The sequence below is a fragment of the Caretta caretta genome, chromosome 2 (assembly GCF_965140235.1).
Source record: "Caretta caretta isolate rCarCar2 chromosome 2, rCarCar1.hap1, whole genome shotgun sequence".
Classification (NCBI taxonomy): Eukaryota; Metazoa; Chordata; order Testudines; family Cheloniidae; genus Caretta; species Caretta caretta.
The window spans coordinates 81,602,008-81,612,789 of NC_134207.1; the positions used below are offsets into that span (position 1 = coordinate 81,602,008).

Below are 10,782 nucleotides of genomic sequence, written 5' to 3' on the forward strand. Positions count from 1 at the left end.
GCTCGATACTCTGATTTGTAACATTTATATGTATGAAAGCAGCGTGGCCTGGAGGATGGAACTCGGGGACTAAAGACTTGGGTTCTATTCCCAGCTGTGTCACTGGCCTGGAGGGTGACCATGGGAAAGTTACTTCACCTCTGTGCCTCTGTCTATGCACCTGTAAAATGAGGATAACACTTTTTCACCTGCTTTAAGCACTTTGAGATCTACGGATTATATAGCAGCTGGGCATTGTGATGCTGTGGTACTGAGGAGTTCTCAAAGATCAGTAAGGAGATCTTTTGAGGCTTTTAAAAATACACTGTCGACAAGTTGCTTCCTTTGACCTGTCTGATCAGTCTCTACCTTTCCCTGTAAATTGGATTATTCTGTGGCTAGTGGAAGTGACTCATGCTATATTGCATCCATATTTACCCAAAGCATTTAGTATTGCATTCTTAATTTACAGAATGTACTAACTTTGAGTGATCTATCAATATCTGCAAGCTGTGTAGTGGTGGTAGTATCTGTTTCTGCTCAGCTGTCATACTGCCACACTCCGAGTGCTGCGATAAGCCAGTGGAGCTGGAGAAATTAGAGAGGCTGTAAATCAGGAGAATCACTTTGGTAACGGTTTTAAACTCTGATCATTTGAAGATCCAAATATGAAGCAACTTGACAGAGATCACACAAACTTGTGACACAGGTGGGGATTGAATCCAGATCTTAATTCAGTCCAGTAATCATTTTCTCTTCTGAAGGGAATCATAAAGCCCCTCTTCTCAAGAACTGGAACAAATTCTCAGGTTCCTTAGGTCATGGCTCAACCCACAGTTTGGGTGTACAGCAAGACCCATCTTTGATTAATCAATCTGACTGGCAGAGCTTGTCCTCTAGTTGGCCTTACTTCTAAAACAGAAATGCTTCTCCTAATATTGCCTCTGTGCTTTGCGGGGTGTGCTCTTTAAAGGAGGCTTTTAAAACTGGCATGATCTGACTAAATTAGTGTTGGAAACAAGTTGAGTCTTTATAACCGGGGCTTCAATAAAAGTGATCAGGGAACTAAGATTTTTTTTTTCAACTTCTGTTCCTTTTCAGATCTAGCGAGTGAAGAGAAAAAAAGGCTAGAAGAGAAACAAAGGGCTGTCCGCAAAAACCGGTCCAAGTCAGAGGAAGACTGGAAAACAAGGTCAGTGCATTTGATAGTTCTTGGCTGTTCAGATTAGGTGTCTGTCCACACACAGGTTATTCTCAATCACCGGAAGAGTTGATGACCTCTTCAGCTCTGCTGCTACTATCCTATTTGAGATCTTGGTCAGAGTATTTGTCATGCCTGATTTAGTGAGGAATGTACTGGGCTCACTATAACATCAGCCCTGTTTCATTTTCCCACTAACCCCCCACCAGTCTCTAAACAGCCTGTCATGCCTGCTGAGCATCACTTGTTCCATCAAGAACACAGCTATTGGCACTGACGTCCGCTCCCTGTGACACGTGCAGTCTGTGATGTTGTACAACTGACCAATACACGTGTGCTCTGCCCTACAATAGAAGAGATTCTGGTTTGATTTGATCTCCCTACGCAATCAGTAGATGAAAATAGTAGAGGAGACCATGTGCTTGGCCCCAGAGAGAAGGGAGCTCTTCTCTTTGTAATGATTCCTCCAGTTAACTATTGTTATGTATCTTCACATCCATGACTCCCTAAAAACCACCCAGTTTTATTCCTGTGGGTGCACATCGGTGCCAAAATCTAACCAAAGGATTATTCCTTTTCCAAGGACTATATTGGTAAGCAATCAAGCATATTTATTTAAAACGCTACTCACATTACCCAGCCTATGACCGGTTTTGCTTCCTCCAAGTTGGCACAATATGCTGCCTGGTCCATGTTCCTGACTATTGCAACTGTTTATGATCTAGCTAATGTCACAACTGGAAGGGCTGGGGAAAAATTCTGAATGAGAGCTGAGATTTCATAACTCTCTTCCCTCCCACCACCTCAAGAAAGACTTTGCAACCTATCTTGGCCATGATTCCTAGGTGTTGAACTGTTTGTGTGACCTTAAAGTTTTCTTGTTAACAGTCTCTCCCTACCTCGTGTGTCCTCTTGGAAAGCCAATCATTTTGAATGGCACAAGCCTGTGTGAATAGTAGATGCTTGACCATAAAACTTTACCACAATTTGTGAGCCAATTATGCAGATTATATAAACAAAACTTTGAAACTTGAAGTTCCGTCTGTCAGGATCTGTCATTCTGCTAGATTTTTTCCAACTTTGCTTAAAAGCCACTTCAGTAACACATCTAACTCTATGTACATGTGCTCTTGAATTCCTCACTGAATAAAGAACAGCTTTAGAAAGTGTTCTGTTGGTTCTCCTTGCTCTCCCAGTGTCTTTTAGGTTCTATTATACAGACAGATTGTAATTGAAATCTTAAGCCTTCTGTTTCTAAATTTAAATTTTAGTAGTTTAACTGAGAGTTCTGTGATCAACATAATACATAGGTCCCTCATAAGGATACTTGGGCTCCCAGCATTTGACATTAAAACCCTTTAGTCCAATAACTTACCACCACCCTGCTGTAGGTAGGGGATATGGGAAAGCAGAAGGGTATTGGAGCATTTATTTATCCATTTGACTTTCCCTGATCTTTTTGGGGTTGCACGTTAACCATAATGTGGTAGAGAACATGGAGTCTGAGTGCCACCCACTGACTCGCCCTTCTCTCCGGCGTTTCACGCAGGCTTCTTGTTACCCTATTGCCAACTAAACCGAGTTGCAAGTCGTTAGAATCTTTATAAATTAGTAAAATAGAGCTCCAGTTCTGCAGACCCCCCAAATTCCTTCCCCTCCAAGACTGAATGTATCCTACTCTTCATCTGGATATTTAGAGCCTTAAAAACAAGCTACATGGCACTGTACGGAACACCGTTTTAACGGAGGAGTCAGAGCTGCCACCTGGAATAAGATGAACCTACTAATGGCTAAACAAGATAAGAATTTAAACCCACACAGGATGTCTTCAAAGCAAAAAATAAAAGCAAACTTTTATCTCTGGACTCGGTCAACACATGCTACAAAGTCGTAGTGTTGTGCACTGTCTCCTTTTGTTTCTCCTAAATTCATCTCTTTTTTTTAATACACGTTGTAGGAAGGATGTAAGTGCTATTCAATGTTCTTCATGCTTGAGTCTAGGAAGCCATTGAAAAGCTTTGGCAATACCATTCTTCAGCTTGTTTGATAGTGGAAGTTACTCTCCTGAAGCACTAAGTGCTACGATAACTCAGGGCCACTTTACAAATAATTTGAAGGGGCACCTGCTGTGCTGTGCCGTGCCAACACTTCGTTACCAATCAGATGACTGTATAGTCTGTTTTATCGGGCTTTGAGCAGCTCTCATCCTTCTGGATTAGAAGATTAAAGTGCCTATCACCCCTTGAATTTGAAAACTGATGCCAGCTTCAAAAGCACTGCAGCATGAAGTATAATGAGACTCCTCAGTATCGGCAATTTTCCCCTACTTCCAGACTTGAAGACCTGGGATAGTAAACCTGCTGGTTATTTGTTGCAGAGAACTAAGTGCCTGTTAAAATAAACCTAAAATACTCTGGCAGTGGGGTGGAATTTCCTCTGTGCTAAGATTCCTGTACACTAACAACCTTCTTGTCCTCCCTGTTCGTTCTTCTCTCCTCCACGACCCCTCTGGTGTCCAACAGCATGCCACCTTCGGTGTAATGACTGGAATTTGAAGCTCCACCGTGGCCCTCAATGGTCCACAGCCACTATTCTAGCCTTTCTTCTGATGTCAAGGAAGGGTATATCTAAGGCAGGAGTCGGCAACCTATGGCACGTGTGCCAAAGACTGCACGCCAGCAGACTTTTTTTTTTAATGGCACGCTGCTGCCTGCCGGGTCCCAGCTGCCGGCCCCGCTCAGCACCCACTTCCGAACCCAGGCCAGGACCCTGGCAGGCAGCAGCGTGCCATTAAAAATCCTGCCCTACACCCCAACCTGCTCCTTCACCCCCAGCCCTATGCTCAGTGCACTCCCACCCTCAGCTCAGTGCAGAAAGAGAGGAAGAGAATGGGCTAGAACCAGGGAGAAGGTAGGTATCTACTCTATGTGGGCAGGGCCGGGATCCCAGACCGGCAGCAGGCTGAGCGGGGCTGGCAGCCGGGACACTGGCTGGTAGGAGCCGGTGGACGGAACACTGACTGGTAGTGGGCTGAGTGGAAGTGGGCTAAGCCGCTCAGCCCACTGCTGGTCTGGGGTTCTGACTGCCAGCCGGAGTCCCGGCCGCAGGCCCCGCTCAGCCTGCTGCCGGCCTAGGTGAACAGAACCCCAGGCTGGCAGCGGGCTGAGCAGGACGGCGGCGTAAGATCAGCATTTTAATTTAATTTAAGCTTCTTAAACATTTTGAAAGTCTTGTTTACTTTACATACCACAATAGTTATATAATATATAGACTTATAGAGAGAGACCTTGTAAAAAACGTTAAAATGTATTACTGGCACGTGAAACCTTAAATTAAAGTGAATAAATGAAGACTCGGCACACCACTTCTGAAAGGTTGCTGACCCCTGATCTAAGGTGTGGAGTGGACAGCTGAAGTCCAGCTGCAGGAATATGAAGCCTAAAACTCAGCCCACTGCACTTTCCCTACTCCTCATTTCAGTTATTTTATTTCCAGTCCTTCCCTGCCATTGAACCCCAGTTTGCCTTGGGCACGAATAACTTATTCTGCAGTTGTTTTCAAATCTCTCATTAGTTTTGCACTCAGTACTGGGATTTATTTTACAGTAGTTGTGCAAAACAGGACAGCAAAAGAAACGTGAGGGAACCTGGGAAGCAATAGGATGAGAGGATTTAAATCCCCATCCCATAGAGAAAAAGGGAATTAAGAGAGTAAAGAATTTGCAACGTGGTTCAGAAAAGTCAGTGGGGAATGGGCCTTCCCAAGTATATCTTTTTCAAAGCCTTTTACTCTCATTCCTACCCTTTAGCAAGCCAGTATAGCTCTACCCTGACACAGACGATTCTGCTTTGAAATTTAGACTAGAAAAATCTAGCTGAAGGTTTCCAGTGGGCTCTGCACCAGACTCATGAGGCTCATCATCCTATTTCTCTTTCCCAGAAATTGAGCTCTGCTGACTAGCACACAGTTAAGTGTGGTGGGCTGTATTCCATCCTTTGAGAAATGTTTAATGATATCATTCCAAGACAAGCATTGTAACGGAACAGCACAGTGTTTCTGGAGTGCCACATAGCCTCTGGGGTTGGGTCTATAAGTAGTACGAGAACTCTCCACTGGTAAGCAAACCCGACTCTTCTGCACACCCACATTCTGAGTGGTAATGCCACGTAATCATACTGTTTGTTTTACACGGAATGTCTAGTTGTAACCTTGAGGTGCATTTTTTTTTTCCTTTTCCAACTGAAGTCATCCAACAGCCCAGGGTCCCAGGTTTGGACTTGTCTGATTTCCTTCTCTCCCCACCCCACTCCCACTTTTTGCTTGCTTTCTCAAAGTGATTGGCTTGGTTTGGCTTGCCCTAAGACTAGCACAGAACAATGTTTTTGTAATTCTTTTGAGTTAATATATGGCGAAGTTCTGGACGCACTTGGTCTCCTCTCCCTTGTCAGAATGCCAGGGTTTATTTGTTTCAGTGACTCTGAATAATCCAGTGTGCGTTCTAGGTTTCCTTACCTTAACTACTACTGTAAGTACACAAATTGCAATAGGTAGGTACTGCATGCTTTCCAGACTCTTCCTATCAGTTTCCCCATTATCATTCTATGTCAGGAATTCTTCAGTTTACTTGAAATAAAAAACAAAGTAGGGGGGGAAATTTTCAAGGATTGCTAGGATCTAGAAACCATCTGTTTGGACAATGGCATTCACATTTGGCACTTCTGATAAGAAGATCAAGGTATGGTCATGGAAAGCTAGATTGCTTTGTGGTCTCTCTATTTAAGAAAATTATGCAGAAAACAATCCATATTTTGAGATGAACCCTTCTACATATTTCCAGGAATGTTCAATCCTCTGTTTAGGGAATACATAGCTTAATATCTGCAGTGACTAGTTCTATGGTGCAACCATCATTAACTACGCACTGTAGAAAAGTGCACTCCTTCAGGCAAGATCTCTATCCTTTTGTTGACTACGGTCTTCTTTTGTCTACTCTTCTCATAATGGCAGGATTTTCATAGGGACTAGTGATTTTGGGTGCCCAGTTTCAGACACCTTAAAGGGGCCTGACATCAGAGGGGGTTTGTTTGGGTGCTCTGTTTGATACCTGATTTTTCCAGAAACAGTCACTAATCCACTTTTGAAAACCTTGGCCAATGGTCTAAAGACTGTGTTAAGCTCCTTGGCACAAAGACCTTATCTTTCACTGAAACACACTGAACACCTAATGCTGTTGCAAGCAATATTAGTGCTCTCCTTTCCTTTCTCCTCCAATCACTCCCAAGGTAGTGGTTGATCTAGTATACCCTATATCCTTCACAACCTTAGCCCCCGCTCCATTCTCACTTCACTGGGTGTATGAACCCTAACGCTATTCCCAGTAAACTAAATTTTGCTTCTATAGCACCACCCACTAGAAATAAAGTGTACACTTTTAACAGGAAGGGTAATTAACCATTGGAACAACTTAGTAAGGGCCACGGTGAATAATCCATCACTGACAATTTTTAAAATGAGTGGATGTCTTTCTAAAAAATCTGCTCTAGGTATTATATTGGGGCATTTCTATGACCTGTGCTATACAGGAGATCAGACTAAATGAACACAGTGGTCCCTTGTGGTCTTGAAATGTGTGAACTATGAGCAGTAGATCAGATATGAGTCGTGCAACGATTTTGCTGCATCTTCCAGAGTCCTTCCTGCTCAGCTTAACTGGTACTTGGCACAGAATAAGAATGATTTAAAGACTTGGACAGGTTGTTGTACAAGGTATAGTAGATCTATGTCACCACATTTTTAAATCTAGATAGAACATGCTACAGTTTGCAACCTCATTTGATTATGTAACAGACCATAATAGAATGTACTGTGTGTATATATAAATATAAAACGCTGTCAGCCTTTCTGGTTTTTAAAAGGCAAAATTTATATTCCTAAACAACCGCAATATGCTCAACTTCCATTTTATTCAATCTTTCTGAAACCTTAAGGTGATGCTGAATAGTTCCTTATGCTTGAGACAATGTTAATTGCAGTGGCGTTTACAAAGCAAGGATTGTTCTGGGGTGAATTAAGCTCCAAAAGGAGGCTAAAGTGTAAGCCATAAAGCCATGTACAGCAGGGGCACTCAGATGCCACAATCATTGTTTGTTTGGCTAATACACAGGCAGATTTTTTAAAAAATCTAGTTCACCCCTCTGAAGGCTGGTCCTGTGTAATATGATGTTGGTGTGAGGCAGAGATGACTAACGGGGCACAGATTTAAAGACTGGGGAGAAGGTTGACATATTGCATGTTATGTTAATAGGGGTGTTTGTATTGGAGGGAATACCTGTGAGACTTATCTGGGCTGTGGTAAGATGTGCTTCCTGATGTATAATGTACAAACGAACACATACCATTGGGTATCTTATGATGTCGTACTGCTCGGGGGAGGGGAGGAGAGTTGCTGACACTCAGGCCATAAAAGGGGACTCCATGCTACATCAGAAGTGTACTTGTCAATAGTATGGCTCCTTCATACATCTTACCTTACAAATGTGTAACTATCACTGTTTGTGAATATACTGGAGAGCTTGAAAACATTCTCAGACTTGAACAATAAGTGAAACCCTAGTATTTCTAGCAACAGGCAAGCAGAATCTACCAGGAAGGATGAAAATAACTTGCTGCAGATGAGACCGATCTCATGCCCTAGAATGGCTCTACGGTGTATGTCTCACATAAACACCAGTATTTTATAACTATGCAGAAAACTTGCTGGAACTGTTCTGTATGATTTGTTCCATCAAAAGAGCTGTATTGCTCTTGGGAAGCAAATCACCACTCCCCATTATCGTGAGCTGTGGTATTTGACACTTACCAAAATAATGGTTTCAAAATCTTGGGGAAATCAAGATGCTAGTGAAATAACAGACTTCTGCTTTTAGGAATGCAGTGTTTGCAGTGTATTTGTGTCCTTGTGTAATAAATGGTTCTTAAATGCATGCCAAAAATGGCTTCTTCAAAACTGCTTTGAAGTAAATAGTTTCTTGTACAACAGTCTCTACCACCTACTCATCACAACATATCCACATTGATTTCAGCCAGAAACCATTCTGGGATTGTAAGGGAGAAGTCTAGCAAATCAAGACAGTCTGAACTGACTTAAAACAGTGTGGGGATGCAGCACTGAATTCTCAGTATACTAGTTTGAAAACCACCATGAAAGATGCAACAAAGCAGCTTTGAACTTTGTTACAATGAAATGTGTTCAGTCACAGACACGCTGTCCTCTCTTACAGGTGGTTCCATCAAGGTCCCAATCCCTACACTGGTGCACAGGACTGGCTTTACTCTGGCAACTACTGGGACAGAAACTACTTTAATTTACCTGACATTTATTAAAATGTCAAAGGGAGGCCATGACTAATGCAAATTAAGTCTTAATCTTTTTAATTTTCCTTGTTTCTAGTCAGTTTTTCCAAGAGATGAGAAGTTACTGAACAGGATATTAAGTATCTCCTGCAGTAAATATGGTGGTACAGATTTGAAAGGCTATGGCGAGGAGAACATGGACAGAACTGCTCAGAGCTGACATTTTTCTGATGGGTTAGCGCTACCATATTTGCTGAATACATCTATGTTAAGTCTCGGTGGATAGCAAATAGAACATTTGAAGGTGTTCTATTGATCCTTTCTTTTAATGATTATGCTGGCACAACAGCCCTTTGGGGTCGATTTATTGTGGCACAGAAATGTTTAAAAGCACAGGTACGAATTGCACTAGTCTGTGCTTAAAGCTAGGAGAGGGCAAGTTATTTTTGTAAAGATTTACTTAACTTTCATAAGATGGCTTTCTCTCAGAATCCTGGATTCCGGTCAGTGATTCCAGAACTACTATCCCCCAAATGTTCACGCTGTAGGTTACGCTGGTAACATTACTCAAAGTATTTATTCCATGTTTAGTGCAGTGTTTTGAATTTGTTCTTTCATGTTTTGTTACCAGCCTCATTTTGTTAAGGAATTAAGAGCCATTTAAAAATTTGATCTGAACTGAACACTAGTAAGAGGTTTAAAAAAAAAAATCTGTTTACTGCACTAGAAAATACAGGTGCTTGGCACCATCATTGTACAATTGCAAAAACTTTTTAAAAATCAGGACCCAGTGGAACAGAACTACTGGAGAAATTAAACTGCACCTGTGTGTGCACTGTACAAATGCATGACTTCCTCCTAGAAAGTGTGGTTTGAAGTCAGTAAGGCACCTATATGGAGACTGCTGTACACACCAGCTTTAACTCCTTTAATTGGGGTGCATTAAATCTTATAGACCTGGGGTATACAGCTGCTATTTGTATACTATTTTAATTGCTGTCTGGAGGTTAGTGTTACATTAATTGCTACTAAATAAAGGCTTTCCAATGCTCTGATTTCTCAGATTCATTTTTTTTTTTTTAATACTAGGGGTTGCATCAGCTGATACAGGTAGATGGCTTTGCTCCTATAAAGCCATCCTGCTGAGTGTGGCTTTAGCTTGAAGTGTCTGAAAGCTTGCAGTTCTGTGTTCATAAAGTATGTCGTTGCAGTGATTTCCCTGCTAAGAACTGTGCTCAGCAAACGAGGAAAACACTCTCATTGGGTTCTCATGCATCACTACAAGTAATCTGTTCTACTGAAGTTGGTCTCAAACTTTGAAGGATTTTGCTATCCTGAAATTATTCTGGAAACTTTATCTCCCAATCATCCCCCACCCCACTAGACTCATGTGACACCCTTGACTCAAACGCTGACCTGGGGTTTTTGAAACTGATTAAGTTCCAGTGAAAGGACTCAGTTCCAAATATTGTGTGTTTGAAGAGATTGCTTCTTTCCCTATTTCTATCCATTATTCAGTGGCATATGCCTCCCAGGTAAGTTTCTTATCCAGAAGCTGGTATCTACTCCAGAGCCCCTCTCCTAGTGGCTTCCTTTATTTTCAAGCTGGGGCAGAGATGACTACCTGCTTCCTACATCTTAAAAAGAAGAGCAGGTACCAAGAGGAGGAGCAATCACTAGGGAACTCACAAGGCATAAAGACTAGGGCTCTTAATAGATACAAACACAAAGCAATTTTCTTAAGATTAAGATGCTGGATAATTAAAATTGGCATCTTCTCTAAACATTTAAAATCCTCCAGAAATGACATTCTCAAGTGACCACTGACATTGAAATAAACTTGAGACTCCAAAGCTATACTGTGTCTTCCATGGCAAATCTAAGGTCCATTATAATGGGTTTTAACTAAAGCACCTAGAGCACTGGTTTCTTGTATGGCACAGGGTTGCATCTGCTGTCTGTCTAGTGAGATTTTTTTTTAAACCTTTAATCTCATTGACTCCCTCACTTAATAAATGAACAGTGTTGAATTAGTGCCACACCCCCAGCAGTAATTTCTTTGTTTTGGGACATTCCAAGTATAAGGACATTGCTTAATGAGTTTAAGTCCACAGCTTTGACTCTGAATCTATGCCAGGAACAGATCTGTTGTATAAGGCATGATCTACTCTGGAAAGGGATTGTGTGGAACTAATTTGAAATCAGTTTATTCTGTGGTTTTCTTATGGATGTATGTTTACAAAATACTA

The 10,782-nt window shown here is 41.8% G+C and overlaps 1 protein-coding gene across 1 annotated transcript in view; it reads left to right on the plus strand.

Annotated features, from left to right (window-relative positions):
* The window catches only part of OSBPL1A (oxysterol binding protein like 1A), a 141,876-nt gene extending 132,288 nt beyond the window's left edge, over positions 1-9,588 (plus strand). The window contains 2 exon segments of the mRNA XM_075125270.1: positions 1,081-1,171; positions 8,461-9,588. Coding sequence (XP_074981371.1) covers positions 1,081-1,171; positions 8,461-8,563 — 194 coding nt within the window. The 3' untranslated portion in view covers positions 8,564-9,588.
* Positions 9,589-10,782: the final 1,194 nt, after the last annotated feature.